The 19,970-nt window shown below is 37.8% G+C and overlaps 1 protein-coding gene across 2 annotated transcripts in view; it reads right to left on the reverse strand.

Moving 5' to 3' along the window:
• PLEKHA1 (pleckstrin homology domain containing A1) overlaps positions 1-19,970 on the reverse strand; it is a 59,137-nt gene continuing 39,167 nt past the window's right edge. Inside the window, exons 6-13 of one of the 2 annotated variants that reach the window (XM_060033915.1) lie at positions 18,307-18,432; positions 13,272-13,415; positions 11,653-11,721; positions 8,120-8,184; positions 7,450-7,513; positions 5,033-5,122; positions 3,748-3,788; positions 1-2,440 (exon numbers count right to left, since the gene is read on the reverse strand). In XM_060033915.1, coding sequence (XP_059889898.1) covers positions 2,230-2,440; positions 3,748-3,788; positions 5,033-5,122; positions 7,450-7,513; positions 8,120-8,184; positions 11,653-11,721; positions 13,272-13,415; positions 18,307-18,432 — 810 coding nt within the window. In that variant the 3' untranslated portion in view covers positions 1-2,229. The remainder of the gene's footprint in view (positions 2,441-3,747; positions 3,789-5,032; positions 5,123-7,449; positions 7,514-8,119; positions 8,185-11,652; positions 11,722-13,271; positions 13,416-18,306; positions 18,433-19,970) is intronic. The other variant, XM_060033914.1, reaches the window with a different exon arrangement.

Consider the following 19,970-nt stretch of genomic DNA (forward strand, 5'->3'; position numbering starts at 1 on the left):
ATTAATTTTGAGCAATTTATTCTCAAGTCATTACAGTGTTCAACCAGTTTGATGTATAAAGATGTCAGACATAAAAGTAAACAATGGGAAGCACACATATATTCCCATTCTGAAAGAAGACATGTTATATATACAGAAAAAAATGCAGCAAATATTAAGGTATTCAAAGTAATTCTTTGACAATTCAGATGTGACATATTTACAGGAAAAGTATAAGTTTTAAAATAATTAAATAATTTTCATAGAATTATAAAAGTATTGAGATAAATATTAGGAGACTCTGACAATCACAAGACCATTTCCCTGTGCTATTTTATACAAGGGTAGTTCTATAAAAAGTCCCAAAATAGAGCTAATATTTTGCCACTATGGAATATATCAAATTACCAATACCAAAATATTAACATGAACATGCAATGTAAAAGCTGTACCAAAGAAAACAGCATTAGGCTCCTGAAATAGCCAACTGTCTACACAAGATTTCTTAGGTGTGTTCATGAAAAAAGAGCTTTCTAAAGGAGCTGCTGTAATGGATGTATCTGCAGAGAAAGCGATAACTACTTAAAACCTTTTCATTCTATCATTCTCAAGTGTAGCTGCAAAAAAGGAAGAATCTAAATACAACTTCTAAAAATATTAGCTTATGAATAAAAATGCTGAGTGGTGCATTCTTGATGCATTCGGATTTTTAAAGTGATGCTATGATAATTCTAGTATAATAGACAGTAACCTCTGGACCCCACGACTGTAATAAGAAATCCACCCTCCCCTCTCTTTCTCAAACAAGAAGTCATCTTAGAAAACGAAAAGGAGAAACAGTGACATTTACGAATTCAAAACAACACAGTACTGTAATACGGCAAAATATCATAAAAATAGCAGCATGTGAAATTCAAGACTATTTTCTTAAAGCAAATGTTTAAGAATGAACCGTAAAAACAGTACTTGGTCAAACTGGTCTATTACTCAACACCTGAAACTAACGATCTTTTAGAGAGGTGCTTATACTTATGATATCCCCATGATTAAATGTAAAGTCAAATATGTGTTTTAAAACATATATTGCACAGATAGTAGAATAACAACATTCTGGTATCTCTAACACAAAATGGTATGTTATTTAGTACATTAACCTATGCTACTGAAAATTAATTTTATCCTAATAGTTTAAAACCAATCATGTAGGGGTTCTGAGCACATTAATCTCAAAATATTCCTAAACAAGATGAAAAAACACAGGCACTTGAATACAGGCTATTAGTGACAAAACACAGAGGTTACAATCGCATGACTAAGGGCAGTATGTCTTTACACATAAACTTGAGGTCTTTCACTGATCCAAATATAGAAATAAGAACTATTTTACAAAACTCTGACAAGAAAATCAGATCTCCAAGAAATTTCGTATCAAATAATTTTCACTGAATAAAGCAATGACTGCTGCACGTCTTAAGCTTTTACAAATAAATGTCCGAGATACGGTTGTTTGAATTTTAATTCTCCCCTTTTCTCCATCCCAGTACAACACACGACCCTCACTAACTGTCCAATAATATCCTCTATGCAAAACTCACAGCTCACCTTGAGACCCAGAGCATCAAACATGGCTACCATTTCAGAACTGTCCACACTGCACTGTAAATGTTACAGCACCACAGACGTCATGAGTTTAGATCCTTTTGTCTGGCAATACTCCATTCAATAATATTAACCGGTAAGAATGTGTAGAGATTGAACATTTAATTGGAAGTCACAGTAGCATTTTTAAAACAACCAAAATAATTAATAAGCATTTTTCATGTTTTAAATTGTGAAACATTTAAATTGTCAAATTCGCTTGGAAAAAATATCACACACACTTTTATCATCCCAATGAGAACAAAGCTTCAGACAGCTGATACTGAGATACTTCGGGCTTTTCTCTTTCTTTCTTTCTTTTTTTAAAGAAATTGCATTGAGTTTGGCCACACCCTAGCTTCTTGGCTTACCAGCTTATAAAGAGAACATCGATGAGGCAGTACACTATATGCATTAAAGCCCTTTCCCCTTTATCATCTTTGGCGAGAAGCCTCTTGAAAGGACACTGAGGGCGGATGAGGCGGGTCAGGCTCCACGTGCTTCCCTCTCACACATCGCTGACTGGAAGGCTTGCGTCATCCAAGTCCACGGGGTCACAATCTTGTTCCTGAGGGCCATTTTCACTTTGAGGTTTTAGCAGAGCTTGTTCAGTCACTTTGGTAGCTGGTTCTCTTGGAGAGACAGTCTGGACCTTGAAGTTCCCTGGCTTGACCTTGGCAAGAGATTCGTAAAATCCTCGCTTCTCCAGGGAAAAGCTTGAGACCAGAGAGTCGCTGCGAGAGGCTGTGGATCGCGGGGTGGCTGCTGTGGCACCGGCAGAGAGGAGAGCGTGTTTGGGTTCGGAAGGACCGCGGGAATGCTCCTGCAAAGAGGGGTGCTGATCAGACACGGGCAATCATTAACGGCAAGGCTAGTAACTCAGTGTGAGACTTTATTCTCTGAAAAACAAACAGAACAAAACACACACACACAGAGCAGAAGCATGAGCCATGCAGCGTACATGTGCAAGTTCCTACCCAAAGCAATGCAGTTTTAGGAGTGAGTTTAGAGCGCTTACAGCCAACAACCACGCCCAGTAAGAACAACAGTTCTTTTTTCTGAAGCCAAAGTTCGTAGCTGACACTGAAGACTCAGCCTAAAGGGGAATGCAGTGTGCCAACTGCAACTGAACTGTGTTTAACAGCGGGCCTACCAGCTTTACCATTTTATTTAAGAGTTTATTCTCAATAAACACTAGGAATTATCCCACACATTTTAGAAAGATTAAAAAATGAAAATGCAGAATATAAAAATAAAAGGCCATTATCTCTTTAATAAGCAAAACTCAACATTTTTCAAACCTATTATTTTGTCTGTCAGCCTCACGAACTTAAGTTTTTGGTTCCCTGAATTTCACTGCAACCAATAATATCATAGTCTTTTCACTTCTTATTTAATTGCATTTATTTTTGCATATGGCATACATTCATATGGTTTAAGATTTTAAAGGCAGAGAAGGGTACATATTTAAGCATTTATTAAAACTGTGGTGAAATAATTTCAGTTGTGAATATTAATTTCAATACGCTTCTAACTAAACCAAATCTGAAGACAGCCTGAAATATGACCATTCCAAATGCATTGCCATATAGCTCCTAGTATATTGTGTTCATTTGTGACATTAGTGGCTTTGAAAACAAAGTGCTACAAAGCACTCTAGATTCCCATTAGATGGCTAAATTTCACCTGAGATTTAATACACCATGCACACTATACTAATGTAGAGTTTATCCAATGCATGTGCACCTGTGAGTTTGAGCAAACTGTTACCACAAAGGTGCATTTTAAGTGGTGTAGTATAAAAAATTTCAAAATACAGGAAATACAGAAATTGAAACTTGTGGCAATTCAGTAAATTAAGCTTTAGTAGATATGACTTTTTAAATTAGTAAAGTTGTCTCTTTTTTTATTATTTATTTATTAATATCCGTATCCAACCTGATAACTGTAGTGAAATAGTTTGCGTTAGTGTTGACAAAGTCAGTTATGATAACTGCAGAAGGCAGTTTAGTTAACTCAACTTTCCAGAATCAGTTGTTAAGTAGTGAGTAAGTCCAGGCCCTCTAGTAAGAAGGCACGTTTGCGTGAGAGCCCACATACGTGCTGCATTCCCCAGTTCTGGACGTATACCTCTGTATACAAGGATTCGACAGCCTTCTGGCCTGCCGCATCTGGAACACAGTGCAAAGCTAAGATTAGAGTTAACCTGTACTGGAGGGGGGGAAGAGAAAGTTCCGCTGATAGTTACAGCTTAGAGAGTCCAATCTGCCCCCACCACAAAGCACAAAACACAAACGCCCTTCTCCAACTTTTCCTCTTCCCAACAGACATTGTTTTTGCAGAGAGTCTCATACTTGACTGCTGAAAAGGTCACATAAAACACAGGCAGTTACAAAATTAACACCTATGAAAATAATTTCTGAGACATTCCAAACAGGATACAAGAAGAATAACTTTAAAAGTGAGAAAAATGGATTTGTATTTCCTGATCTAGAGTCATTTCTAACAAGAAACGATTAAAAGACAATATTACTGCAATACTAGAAATGCAGGAAAATACTGGAAGTGCAGACTATCCAGCATCAATGAGTCTAGATACTAAAGGCTCTCATGCTCCACGTTAGACCACCTTCTGCAGACCAATGTGCTGCACTTCAAGGCGATTGAAAGTTCTTCATTCCTTAGTAGAATTTGTATTTTCAGATCAGAGATCAGTGGCCAAAGTATTCCAAAGCTAAATCTTATTCCTATATGATGAACTTGTACATGATAAATTAAAAAGTAAAGACATTTTCCTTACTGAGAATGTTTAGCTGTTTTAATTTTATTATTATACTACCAAAAAGATAATTAAGATAGTAAAAAGCAGCCTTTTAAATTAACCTAGTAAAAAATGAGAATGAAATGGAAAATACTGACTGAGAACACTAGATTCTATTTAAAGTTCCAGCTGCTCAACTGTCTTCCAGCACTAGTGAGGCAAAAACCTAAACTGAAATCATAGGAAGCAAAAAGGAAATTGAGACCTTCACAAAACTGTGTAATGCTACAACTAAAGGTGCCTCACATGATTAGGCCAAATACCATACTAAGAATTGGTAAAATTATACCAAATCTGGACCTACTGACAAGTAAGAACTCCTAAAACAAAACAAGGAAATGTTCATTCTTTAGTTGCCCTGCTTGTGCATTTAAGACAATACAATGCACAGAAAGTTATGTATACATAACACTACAGGAAGCATTAAATTAGAAATGCATTATTTTTTTTGCAAGTCCAATTGGTATGAAAGTCAACATGCAGATAAATCTCAAAACAGAAAGAAACTGAAAGGATTAGGGGGAGAGGAAGAAAAATAACTTGACAGGATCAGGGGACCCAAGGGAGTATCACCCCAGAGAACAGGAAACATACAGAAGACGCTGATCTGCCAGGTCCCCGCTGTGCTACAATGGCACCAGAGACTGCTTTAATCCAACTGTGCATCTCTTCAGGGCTATCAGCCTAAGGGGAAGGAAGGATTCATTCAATTTTTCCTCAAAATCAGCTCCTATGTCTATAAATCCAATGTATTCATTTTGGTAATTAACAGTGTCAACAACAAAATCATTCTAAGGCAATGGTTTCCAAAAACTTTTAGAAATCACTTTTTTAAACCAGGTTTTGCTGGGTAACTTACAGAGATGTAAGTTGGGCATGTAATGTTTTAAGATGAGACACATCAAAAAGTGTCAATATGGGGCTTCCCCGGTGGCGCAATGGTTGAGAGTCTGCCTGCCGATGCAGGGGACATGGGTTCGTGCCCTGGTCCGGGAAGATCCCACGTGCCGCAGAGCGGCTAGGCCCGTGAGCCATGGCCGCTGGGCCTGTGCATCCAGAGCCTGTGCTCCGCAAAGGGAGAGGCCACAACAGTGAGAGGCCCGTGTACCGCAAAAAAAAAAAAAAAAAAAAAAAAAAGTGTCAATATGAATAATTATGGAGAGAAAACAAGAAGAGGAAGAAGTCAAAGAAAGATCTTCTCATTTCTACTGCTATATTGTTTGAATTTTCAAGATGAATATTTATGTAATTGTGCAGTTAAAAATCCATTGTGACATCATTTTATATGTTATTTTTCTAAAAATAATTTCTAGGGCTTCCCTGGTGGCACAGTGGTTGAGAGTCCACCTGCCGATGCAGGGGACACGGGTTCGTGCCCCGGTCCGGGAAGATCCCACGTGCCGTGGAGCGGCTGGGCCCGTGAGCCACGGCCGCTGAGCCTGCGCGTCCGGAGCCTGTGCTCCGCAACGGGAGAGGCCACAACAGTGAGCGGCCTGTGTACCGCAAAAAAAAAAAAAATAAATAAATAAAATAATAATTTCTAACAATACCCTAAATTATCATATTCCAAAGCATCATCTTCCTTGATAGGACCATGACTTCCAATGTGAATTAAAAACCTTACTATGACTTTAATCCAATTAAACAAGGCCCTCAGAGGGGTGGAGAGGTACTGCCCTTTACTTCTGGATTCTACTATCTAGTAGTTTAAAAATTTTAAAGATACAAGTAATATTTTTGAACCAATGATATTAACAAAGAGTTTTTAAAAGGAAAAACTCAAAGTAGGCAAAGGCAGAGTATACTTTCATTCACTACAAACAGGAGCACCAGTCTAGAAGTCAATTTGGCAAAATAAAGAGGTTTAAAAAAGCTCACGCTCTGATAGTTATCCTCGATCTAAAAACGTATTGTAAAGAAGTAAGAAATTCAGGCAAATTTATGCACAAAATGTGCACTATCACATTAAATCACAGTAAATGTACAAAAACTATGTAAATGAGTGATCAGTAACAGTACAGTAGAGAAACAGTTTAATTGTGAAACATTCATATAAGAGAGCATAGCTCTAAAAGGTTTTCAGAGAATTGGTTTTTTGTGTGTGTGTGTGTGGTACGTGGGCCTCTCACTGTTGTGGCCTCTCCCGCTGCGGAGCACAGGCTCCGGACATGCAGGCTCAGCGGCCATGGCTCACGGGCCCAGCTGCTCTGCGGCATGTGGGATCTTCCCGGACCGGGGCACGAACCCGTGTCCCCTGCATCAGCAGGTGGACTCTCAACCACTGCGCCACCAGGGAAGCCCAAGAGAATTTTCGACGTAGAAAAAAATGACTATAATATAGTAAACAAATAGGATATAACACTATATTGATATCATATAATCCCATTTGTTATAAAAAGATATGCTCTAATAAAGGAAAAAAAAAAGAATGGTTGCCTGAATGTGGAATTCTACATGGTTTATAAAACATTTTTTCTTCATATTTCTGTATTTTCTAAATTTTCTGCAATAAGCATATGTAGTAACTTTTATAAAACAAAACCAAATGTTCTTTTAAAAAACTTCTAATCTAAATAAATGTGTTAAGTAAAAAGTGTATTTTAAACTTAAACATAGGATACTATCTACCATTAGTGAAATGATACGATATACTGTGTACTTTTATTATGGATATTCGAGCCCCTCTTCTTATAAAATTACCAAAAGGTGATATAATTAAAATTCCAAAATATGTGCAAAAATAATCCAAATTGAAAGTACACTTAGCATCTAACTTAAATAGCATTTCCCTTCCTCCAAATAAAACTTAATTCCATCAAAGAATACCCCTATTGGCTGAACATATGACCTGCCAATAATCTTACATATAACATTTTTTATTAAATTGGCAATTATATTTGTCATATTTTTTGCTTATTTTTATGAGCAACACATTTATTTATGTTTATTTCACCTCTAAAATTATTTATTTCTTGTTAGGAGGATCTATAATCTCCAAAGAAGTATCCTACCTGCACATAGAAAGTTCGAGACGATGTTACAATTTCAAAGAGGTTGTCTCTCATCATTATGTCACTGTTAACAAAAAAAATTTTCCAATTGTACTTAAATAGCAGTTGTTTGATAGTTTCCTTTCACTTCTTTACCCAGTACCAAATATGTGTCAATGAGAAAATAAATATTAGAGATAAAATACTGATTTAATTGAGAAATACTAAGTGATCGTTTTCCAATTTATTTTTGCATTAAATTTTACATATTTTATATAGTTGTATGTATTTTTAGAAAGGTTCATAAAACAACTTTAAAATTCAAAGTTTTCAACTGTGAAGAAATCAGTTTGCTCAAAGAAACAATGGCACAGTTAACATTCTTACAAAGCTCTATTGCAGCAACCCTGAAATACTAGAATTAATAATACATCAATTTGTCAAATACGATAGCTGTTCACTTTAAATTTTGTCCTTTCCATTAATAAGCTTAAGAACTGTTTCCTAATTTGTAGTTTTCAAACAAAAAAATCTCAATACTCTGTTTCATCTGAAGGTTTGGAAAGTTTTAGCATAACCCACTAGCAATAACACAGAAAAATATCATCTGTAAGTACATCAATTAAACTAAGGAATTATATATTGTGTAATAATAAGTTGTGTCAGACACCAAGTCAGAGGTGGTGCTTACCTCTGCTTACATTCCTGGACTTTATGAACCTCTTTAAGTGGTATTACGCGGAGAGGTTCCTTTTCCTGTCAAAAAAAGCAAATAAACAGATACATGACATATATTCTTAAAATGCTTTTAAGCATTAGTTGTTTTATTTAGAGGTCTATGCGAAAATCATGCTTCTTTCCTGAAGCACATCTAAGACATAAATCTACCTTCTTGAACCATCCAGCATCAGAATAGCTCAAATACTATAACCTGATACACACTGTGATTTGAAACAAGGAAACTGGCATATAACCCATGTTCACATTATTTATGCGCTAAATGACGGTGTAGCTTATTAAAAACCATTAACCACCAGACTTTTCCTTGGTGAACCCCTATATACCCAGTAAGTGGAGTACTTCCTATTTTGGAATGTTATTTTCATACAGAGGGTACCAGAGTAGTGAATACCCAGCTTCTTTGAGTTAAATTTGTCATTTTAGGAATATCACTTTTATATGAACACATCATTTTAACAAGCACAATTTATTAAACATTTACTAAGTGCCGGGACATCTGCTATGTTTTAAATGTGTTATCTCACTTTCCACAACCCTAGAATACATGCACTATTACTCACCTGAGGAAACAGGATTAGCCATATTAAGTACCTCACCTAAGGTTACAAAACTAGATATAAGGTTCACACATAAGATATAACTAGCTCCTAGTTAGCACAGTACTTACAGTAAACATTTCATGAAATACTATACACTGTATTTCACTGAAAACGACACCATGAGTTTAAGACATACCATTACTTTATGCAGTACTAAGAAAATAATTAAACCATGGCTGAACACTTTTTTAAAACCAAAATCTATTTTTTAAGTTTTAGAAAGTAACTCATTTGCAGGTAAGCTCTAGGACAGCCTCTTCATCTGCGTGGCTCTGGCCGCCCACACTGGTTGCCACTCCAGACACTCCTTCCTGCTCCTGCACCACCACCTGGGACACCTGCACTGATGTGCCTCGCCTAGAAAATTTACATCTGAATTGTAAGGAACTGATGGGAGGAAAAGAGGGAAAACAGGGTGACGAAGGATCCCCCAACTTTTAAGGTTCTTTACATATTACAGATATTAATGTTTTATCTGTGATATATGTTATTAAATATTTTCTCCAGTTTTTCTTGTCTGCTGAAATCTTTTATACCTACTGAAAGAAACTTTTAAATTCTTATCTTTCAGAGAAACATACAAAAATATTTACAGATGAAATGATATGCCTAATATTTGCTTCAAAATAGGAAGGGAGAAGTAGGTGGTGGTACAGAAGAAACAAAACTAGTCATGTGTTGATAATTATGAGATCTGGGTGATGGCTATATAGGGGTTCAGAATACTATTCTATCTATTTACTTTATGTTCAAACTTTTCCATGATCAAAAGGTTTTGTAAAAGAGCCCTTTTATACTTTAAACATCAACTTTTATCATATATTATCCTTGAGCATATATAAAAATAGGCAAAATAAATGGGTTAAGGTTTTTTAAAACCTCACATTCAGACCCCAGCTCACTTTCTGACTAGAAGCCATCAATCGCAGTGCTTTTCACTCCATACTATTCTCTGGGCCAGAAAGACCACTGGTGATACTACAGCATTTCCTAAGAATCTCCCACTGTGTCCCTGAGATTTTCTTCCAGCTGCCAGCACCCTTTTCTGCAGGTTTTGGTCCTGGTGTCTTCTGATCTTACCCAAAGGTGCTGTGCACACACAGGCAATGACAACACAGCACAGCTGCTGCCTGGCTCCCTCACCTTCAGCATCCCTAAGAGACCTGAAGATTTCAGAAATGTTAAAACGGGGGGAGGGGATGTGCATCTTAGTAACTGACAAAGGTCAATAATTATATTTAAAGTGTTCAGCTTTATCTGTGTTTGCTAAATACTTAACATATTCCTGAATACACATAATATAATTTCCCTACCTCCTATGATAGTTCAAGTATTCTTTCATCTCAAACTTTATAGCATAATATCCACATGCAGGTTTTCAAATTATAGTAAATATTTCTATAATAGTTCTTGTCTCATTATAACTACTGTGGATGACAAGGGGACATGTCAATTTCTCTGGTAAAACTGAACTCCTGAAGGCCAGAACATCACTGACTGCCCTCTTTATTCCCAGTTCCCAGTGCACCAGGGCCATGGAGAGCTCAATGAACGTCTGGTGCAGGAAGGACTCCTCCCAGAGGACTGGCATTAACCGAAAGCAACGAATCAACCTGCCAACCAAGCACAAGGGTAGCTTCTGAGACACCAAGGCTGGTACTTTTCGAACCAAATAACTACTGCTTCCAACTGAGGCTCTTAGGTTTTGAAGTCTAAGAAAGGGTCCCATGCTAAAATGGCTATTCTTGTTATGCTATTTCATTTTTTTATTCATTCAAAAACACTTATTGATTATTTTCTAAGTACCAGGTGCTGTGTTCATAAAAGGGTACAAAAGAGAATCTTTGCTCTCAAGAAGCTCATGCAATTAACTGGTAAAGACAAGTATGCAAACAATTACAAAAGCCAGTGGGAAGTATCATGACAGGTGTGGGCATCAGCTTCCATGTATGTAAAGAGAAGCCACGAAATCCAGAGTCCAAAAGCCTTCCAGAAGAACAGACACCTGAGATGAATCTTAAACATTCCCTTCCTATTCTCCAGTGCTCTGCTGTCCAATAGAGTAGCCACTAGCTACGTGTAACTACTTGAATTTAAATTAACGAATACCAGATACAACCGGCTTTACTTTTAAAGTTAAATACGGTCAGGCTCCTCAGTCGCACTAGCCATAGTTCCAGTGCTCAAGAGCCACATGTAACCAGCAGACGTGGCCAATGCAGATAATGGAACATTCCCATCAGTGCAGAGTTCAGCTGGACAGTGCTGCTCTGGTACCGTCATTCAAATAAAACGTATGGTTCCCCCCTCAAATGTCCCATAAAAAGAAGAGGTAGGATCGCACTCAATTTATCCAACAATCTATTGCAGAGCTCAGTCACACGACAGGAGTATTTTAAATAAGGATGTTACTCAAACAAGTGAAAGATGGACCTTCAATCTTTGATTCTGCCTTCAGATAGGACAAAAATATCTTATATGAAGAAACTTAAAAGTCAATCTGAAATGGAAAAGAAAATATCAAGAGAGAGCAGGGAAGAGAAGGCAGAAATCAGAGGGTCAAATGTTGACTTTCAGAGACTTAATTCTTTCTACCACCTCCTCCAATGCCTTCAGAGGAAATCTGTAGACTGAGGGGTTCTGATATTTTTAATTCTTTCAAGGTAGAATGCCTTTGAAGATACACTCTTTTTATTTAAGATGTATTTAACAAAAATATCATTAACCAAAAGCATCACAACAAAATAAACTGAATTGCATATACCTCTCAAAACCAGATTTTAATTATTTTAAAAATAGAAAACAGGACAAGAAATTATATAATCACCACAGTGTAACACTTGTCAAACATTTTTAAAGCAACATTCATGACTCAGCAACATACCAGTTCAGATTTGAAGTAGCCTATTGTGTTTTCATCCAATTGAAAATATCTTCTCTTCCAGTTTTTCATCTATCAGAGATGAACACAGACATAAAACTTCTGTTTCTAAGAATGTCAAATGTTAATAACAACTTAATTATTCTGATATGAACCCACAATCAGAAATGTCAAGCACTGGAAAACCTTACTACCATCCCTTAGTGAGGAGATACAGGAAATTTCATCTCTTTTGCTACTCAGGCCTTGAACTCCTAATTCAACTCTGGTGGCTGGCTTTCAGCTCTTACTGTATGATTTTATAATATGGTCTTATTTTTTTTATGCTCTAAAAGTTAAAAAAAAAAAAGGCACTTCCCCATCCCCCACAAAGTAAATGCCACCAAGAGTTCAACAGCAAGCACAGGAAATGTTGTTAAACCACATGAAGCTTCTCGTCTGTAAAATGCATGAATCCTTCTACAGGTACTTTATAACACTAAGAAGGAAAGCAACACGTATTTAATAAAGTGAATATGCTTTGTACAAATATCTTCCGTCAATGAAATATAGCTTTTGTGAAAGTACTTCAATATCTCTAAGGGTTAGTTAGTATTTTGGATTTAAGAGTAAAACAAAAAGAAAGGAATGTCTCTTTAAAAGCCCTAATTAACACTCGACCTGATGAGAATTCTGATTTTACCCGTAGACATGCTGGAATGAAAAACCTTCAGCCCTTACCTTCATTTCCCTTAGCCTAAAGAAGATCACACAATTAGAGCTGAAAGAACCTTCCTCTGGCTGACCTAAGCTAATCAGACTTGCCAGGAGTGATGTGAGGTCAAGCAGAACCGCCAGTAGACATTTAAGTACTTCCTTAACTCACAGAAATTTTTAAAATTTTATTTTTAAACTTTGAAGTTTATTTTCTCATGAAAGTCTATAGATTTAGTTCACATTTTAGAAAGGTATTCTGGATTCATAAACACTGGTAAATTTACTTGCTCTTCCCACAATTCACCATTATGGATCTGGTTGTGTGAGAATATCTGGGCCAAGAGGTAATAGCTCTTACTAAGGACCAGGTGCTATGCTAAGTGCTTTCTATTTATATCTTTCAAAAAAGACCTCTGGATGGTAGGTTTTATAATATAATTTTCCATAAAAAGAAACTGAGAGCCTGAGAGGTTAAGTAAGTAGCCCAAGGTCTCAGTGTTTTCAACTGGGGTCGCCCAACCCCGTATCAAGTAAGTGACCCTTCCACACCCTGCTCCCCTGGTCTCCCCTTTCCTGCCAATCTCCCTACTAGAGCTCCCTTTCCCTGACCTATTCCCAAGGGGGGTAAAAAAATCAACAGAAAAACTTTCTGGAATAAATTTAAGCTGTTAGGAAGCTCAGTTAAAATTGAAGGTTAGTGGTAATAAGCATTAACTTATCCAGCCACCCACAGACCAAGAAAATAATAGCACTGAGTTTTGAACACAGAATAACCCCTATTCTATCCGATGACTCCTGGTCAGTAAGCTGGTCTTTCACTTTGGATCTTTCAAAAAACAAAGCAAACCCTAACCCTAACCCATTTTGAGAGTTTGCTAATATATACTCATTTTTCATTACTTCACATATTTTGTTAAACTACTCACCACTGCTCCTTGTTTTACACAATATCCAGCTTTGATAACTGCACTATCTGAAGATGGTTTAGGAGTAAAGTAAGGAAGATGGCTTTGTGACCGCTTCAAATTATTTCTGTCAATACTTTCACCACATTCATTTACTTCTTCTTTCTAAAATGAAGCAAAATAAAGATATTCCTTTTTTGCTTGTTTACCTTCAAAGCATACTTGTAGTTCACGGTGTCATTCTAGTAGAAAAATCTTAAAATCCATCTTAGTTCAGTTAGAAACACGGATCTTGGAGTAAAGAGTTTTCTAATTAATTTGAGATACTTAATCATAACTTTCAATACCACTGATTAAACCACAGATTTCTATTTCTCTTTTTCTGCAAAAGTCCTGCCACCAGTGTTTTTTGGTTTTTGTTTTGCTGGGGGGGGGGGCGCTGGATGGGGGGGTATAACTTTTAATTTTGAAATAATTATAAAGATTCACAGGAAGTTGTAAAAAAACAATGTACAGGAGGTCCTATGTACCCTTCAACCGGTTTCCCTCAACAGGGAAACTGTATAACTATAGCACATTATCAAAACTGACACCGAAACATTTTGCAGACCTTATTCATATCTCACCCGTTTTACATGCATTCATTGCCTCTGTATATATCATTCTATGCAATTTTATTGCCAGATCTGTGTAACCACCACCAGCGCCAATGTACAGAGTGTTCACGATAGGATCCCCTGGGCTACCCCTTTAGAGCTTCTATCCCCAGTTCCTTGGCAGCCGCTAATTTGTTCTCCATCTTTATTATTCTGACATTTAGAGAATTTCACATAAATGGAATCATACAGTAGGTGAGCTTTTGAGATGGTCTTTTTTCACTCTGCATTCACTTTGGAGATTCATCCAGGTTGGTCCTTGTACCAACCGTCTGACCCTTCTCATTGAGAGTAGTATGCATGGTTTGGACGTACCACTGGCTAATTCACCCACTGAAATGGCACTTGGGCTGTTACCACATTTGGGCTATTAGGAATAACGCTGCTGTGAACATTCACGCTGTTTCCGTGTGAACATAAGTCTTCATTTCTTTAGGATAAATGCCTAGGAGTGCAAATCCTAGGTTAATACACTGATTGCAAGTTTACTTTTATAAAGAACTGCTAAACTCTTTTCAGAGTGGCTGTACAATTCTACATTCCCACCAGTTATGTATGAGTGATTCAGTTTCTCCTCATCTTTGTCAGCATTTGTGTTATCATTAATTTTTAGTTGAGTCATTCTGATAGCTATATGGTGATATCTCATTGCGGTCTTAATTTGCATTTCCTTACTGGCTAATGATGGTGAATATCCTTCCTAGCACTTATTTGCCACCTGTGTATCTTTTATCTTTTTTTTTTTTTTTTTTTTTTTTTGCGGTACGCGGGCCTCTCACTGCTGTGGCCTCTCCCGCTGCGGAGCACAGGCTCCGGACGCGCAGGCTCAGCGGCCGTGGCTCACAGGCCCAGCCGCTTTGCGGCACGTGGGATCTCCCCAGACCGGGGCATGAACCCGTGTCCCCTGCATCAGCAGGCGGACTCCCAACCACTGCGCCACCAGGGAAGCCCATATCTTTTATCTCTTGATGAAATCTCTGTTCATGAATTTTGCCCATTTTCTAACTGGACTGTTTGGTATTTTTACTATTGAGTTTTGATATAGTTCTTTATATATTCTAGATACAAGTGCTTTGTTGTATATGTGGTTTTACAAATATTTTCTCCCAGCATGGTGCTTTTCTTTTCATCCTCAACAGACAAAACGTTTTTAATGTTGATAAGGTTCAATTTATCAATTTTTTCCCTTTATATAGATTGTGCTTTTGATGTCCAGTCTATAAACTCTTCACCTAGTCCTAGATCCTCAAGATTTTCTCCTTTGCTATTTTCTAAAAGTTTCACAGTTTTAATTTTTTTTTAACAGTTCAGTCCAGTGCTTTTAAAAGCCTGACTATACACAGTTTTCATGTTCCCCAAAGCATTGGCCTGCTGTTTATTTATAACGTACAACACAGGTGACAATCTATTCTACAAATCAACCAAAGGTGTATTTTCAAGAACTCCTAAATCTCAAGAGAAAAACTAAGTACTCAAGTCATACCTTAGGGAATTTTCAATCTGTTCTACATTTAGACAGGTCAACAGCACTAATTATGTACTTAACTTTGTAATCCTAGCACTTAACCTGCTAAACCAATAGTTACTGAATAAGTTAATCATGCAAATGAGATGTCATTTTGTTACTGTTATCTGAATGCTTTTATAATGAGTAAATACTACTTTAAATAAACTATATTGTAAAATGATAAAGCAATACAATTCTTTGGGATCTCTTTAATATTGCACCTGCCATACGCTCTTAGAACCTACTGAATAATCGATATCAAAATTAAAACACAAATCTTAATTCTATACAAAATTAAGACAGCCACAGGTACAAACAACTACAATATCTTAATACAACTAAAGACAAATTGTCTTAGCTCTTCTATCAACACAAGACATAATACAGGTGAAAGCAGCTTAGTCTAGCTCTATCTTAACCAGAAGTCTTACAGGTTAAAATCATTACTTTTTTAAAAAAGTAAATACACACACACACAAATTCCTAGTTTATTTTTTATCCAACTTTGGTGAAAAATGTAACCTCCCATTAGGGCAGGGAATTTTTGCTCATTAGTACATATATCCTCTGTCTAGCATAAAGAAAGCACTCAATAATTAATTAACTAATAAGGCTTTTAAGTACAAAAAGGCACACAGGTAATGAAAATGCCTAACATTGGCAATATCAATTAATTACCTTAAAATTCTTAGTTTCTCAATTGCCAGTAATTTAATTTGCATTACAAACTCATTTACTTAAGAGCAACCCAAGAAATTTAAGTGCATACAAATTTTAATTTCATCAAAAACTTTAAAATAAATTTATATTTTCCATAATACCCAAGAGTAAGAATTAACTCAGCATACCAGTACTTTGGGGATAGAACTGACTTAAAATTCCAGTCTTCTGTTTAGTTCATCTAGGCCAGGTTGTAGAAAAACAGGTTTAAAAAATTACACATATTTACAAATACTTTGACTTGGCAATTTTCCCTCCAGGAGTTTATCCTTTAAAACATATTATCTATGGCTCTAAAGTTTATGCTACAAGCATGTTCATCAAAGCATTTACGAGATAATGGAAAATATCTCATTGCCCCCACCTGCCCCATACTTCCTGGCACAGGGCTCCTAAAACCCTTGTAATTTCCTAAGTGATAAGAGCACTAGAAGCATCTTTTGTGCTAATATTTGGTCTTTGACCCTGCTTCCTGACAAAGAGTTCATAAATCCCTTGGAATTTCCTGGGTGACAGCATGTCTTTTGTTCTAATAAGGTGACTCTTGGTGGACTCCTGAATGGGGGATAGTCACCAGAAAGACCAAGTCATGATTAAAGGCTTGGGATTTTCAGCCCCATTCCCTACTCTCTAGAGAGGGGAGAGGGCTGGAAACAGAGTGGATGATCAATCATGCCTACGTGATGACGCCTCCATAAAAATCCCTACAATATGGAATTCAGAAAGCTTCTGCGTTAGTGAATTAACGGAGGTACTGGGAGAATGGTGCACCCAGAGAAGGCATGGAAGCTCCACACCCCTTCCCACATACCTTCCCCTACACACCTCTTCTATCTGAATGTTCATCTGTATCCTTTATCATATCCTTTTACAATAAACAGGTATACAGTAATTAAACTGTTTTCCTAAGTTCTGTGAGCTGCTTTAGCAAACTAATTGAACCCAATAAGGGGGCCACAGGAACCTCGAATTTATAGCCCATCAGTCAGAAGCACAGGTAACAACGTGGACTTACGACTGACATCTGAAGGGGGTGGAGGGGCAGTCCTGTGGGACTGAGCCCTTCACCTGTGGAATCCAGATAGGCAGTGTCAGAATTGAGATAAATTGTCGGACACCCAGCTGGTGTCACAGCATTGCTTGTGTAGGGGAAAAAACCCACTCATTTCGTGTCATAAGTGTTGTGAGTGTAGCAGTGTGAGAGTACAGGAGAAACACAGGAGGAAGAGCGGGTTTTTCCCACTTCTGTTAGGGGAGCCACTGACCAAAACCGCCCACTCTGGCCAGGCACGATAGTAACCACTTGCGTGAGTTCTTACAACAGGAGGTCCTGGTATGGAACATAGAACTAACAAGCTACCACCAACCAGAAGAATTCGGGAAATGTCAAAAGGACAGAGGAGAAGCCAGTCCGTATACCCTACCAACCTCCCAGAATCCTTCTCACTGGAATTCATCTTGGCTGAGCGATGCACGCGCCACCAGGAAGAACCCTGAGTCAGAGTGATTGTCCAGAGACCACCCCGAAACTAACCCCATCACCATAAACCCTGAGACTGTGAGCCACGTGCAGAGCAGTCCTCCTGGGTTCCCTTACCCTGCCACTCTCCGCCTGGGCGCCCCTTCCCAGTAAAGTTTCTTGCTTTGTCAGCACGTGTGTCTCCTCAGACAATTCATTGCCGGGTGTCAGACAAGAGCCTACTCTTGGGCCCTGGAAGGGGTTCCCCTTCCTACAACACTTACATTGTTTGTAAAAGAAAAAAGGAAAGAGAAGGAAAAAGAACTGTCCAACAACAGAGGGTTTGTAATTTATAGTAAATTCATGGCAAAACTACTACACAGTCATGAAAAATGACATGAAATAATTTTTGATGACTTGGAAAATGTTTGAGATGTAAGTGAAAAAAGCTGTTTACAAAGTATCCCCATTTCTAGGGGCAAAAGTACAAAGAAAGGCTCAGAAGAAAACATGAAAAGTGTTAAATGTTGTTTATCTATGCTTTCCAGATATTTTACAATAAAAATATACTTCTGAAATAAGAAATAAATATAAAATTTTTGTATTAATTATTGCATTAATTCAGTAAAGATGTACTGCTTGACTTTTGATAGCAATACAAAAATCAACATGCAGTAGTTAAACCATCACACAATAGAAGAATTAATTTATTACCTGAGTTGGGGTAATGATGGGCACACCACCAACAATGTCAGTTCTGTAAGACACTTGCTTCTTCCCACATTCACCTTGGCGACTTGGGTTATCAGAATGAGGTTGTGAGTCTGACTGCTTTGGTACCTAAAATAGTAAGTCAATGAATCATTTTGCAACAAGCATTATATATGAGACCCTCTTTATCACAGAATTTCCAACTGATCATCAATTTATATATAATTGGCATATATAAAAATTATTTTTAGTATATGCAAATACCCCTTTAAGTTCTCATACTAATTTTTCTTTTACAGTATTACTTTATGACACAGCCATCATTTACTGAGTGCTTACTTGGGCAGGTACTATTTCATATATTTTCCCATTTAACCCTCCTGTCAACCCTATGCATAGGGGGAGCATCGCCACCGTAGCAGTAAGAAAACAGGCTCAGGGGCATTAGGGAACATAAGTTTTTTTTTTAATTAATTAATTTGGTTGCGCTGGTTCTTGGCTGCAGCAGGTGGGCTCCTTTGCGGCTTGCCGGCTGCTTAGCTGCAGGACATGGGCTCCTTAGCTGCAGCACACAGGCTCCTTCGTTGTGGCATGCAAACTCTTATTTGCGGCATGCATGTGGGAATCTAGTTCCCTGACCAGGGATCAAACCCACGCCCCCTGCATTGGGAGCACAGAGTGTCATCCACTGTGTCACCAGGGAAGTCCCAGGAACATAAGTTTAGATCCTGGCTATTCCACTTTCTAGCTAAGTTCGTGTAACTCTCTTCCACACTTAACCGCTATACTGCATCCCTAGTTTATCAGAGCACTTGACATTGTATTACCTCTCTGTGCTGTTACCTTTCCCTTTCCTCCATTCCTGCCCAAGATTTTGCAACATCCCGAGGACAGGGGATCCTGTCCCTTTAGATGCTTCCCCTAATGACTCTCCCCAGGCCTTAGGCCAACCCTCTACCCTCTCTCCATATTTAAACTACAATACCAGTCGTGGGCAGAAACAAAAGAAAGGGGGCTTCCCTCGTGGCGCAGGGCTAAGAATCCGCCTGCCAATGCAGGGGACATGGGTTCGAGCCCTTGTCCGGGAAGATCCCACGTGCTGCAGAGTGACTAAGCCTGTGTGCCACAACTACTGAGCCTACGCGCCTAGAGCCCATGCTCTGCAACAAGAGAAGCCACCACAATGAGAAGCCTGTGCACCGCAACTAAGAGTAGCCCCCACTCACTGCAACTAGAGAAAGCCCATGGGCAGCAATGAAGACACAACGCAACCAAAAATAAAAAACAAATAAATAAAATTTAAAAATAAAGAAAACTTTTTTTAAGTTAAAAAAAAAAGAAAAGAAAGAAGGAAACAAGAAAGGCAGAGAAGAGAAATGAATTCCGGAGGGGAAAGCCTGAATTCTTCTAAGAGTTTTTTTCTAAGAGGTTGCACATTTTGGAGTGCTTTTTAAAGGCAATATGATAATGGACAGAATTTTACTTGACAAGATTTGCAAAAATACTTAAGAATGAAAGGGCTATAAAGTTCACTGCACCCAGAAACAATTTGCTAAGGAAGTCCCAGTGTTTTCTAATGAACAGCATCATGTATTTCAATTATTTTGACAATGTGGCCAAGTTATCCTTAAGAACAGAAAACGGCATTAAAAGAATTTGAAACCAGA

This window comes from Delphinus delphis, chromosome 16, assembly GCF_949987515.2.
Source record: "Delphinus delphis chromosome 16, mDelDel1.2, whole genome shotgun sequence".
In the NCBI taxonomy this organism is placed as follows: domain Eukaryota; kingdom Metazoa; phylum Chordata; class Mammalia; order Artiodactyla; family Delphinidae; genus Delphinus; species Delphinus delphis.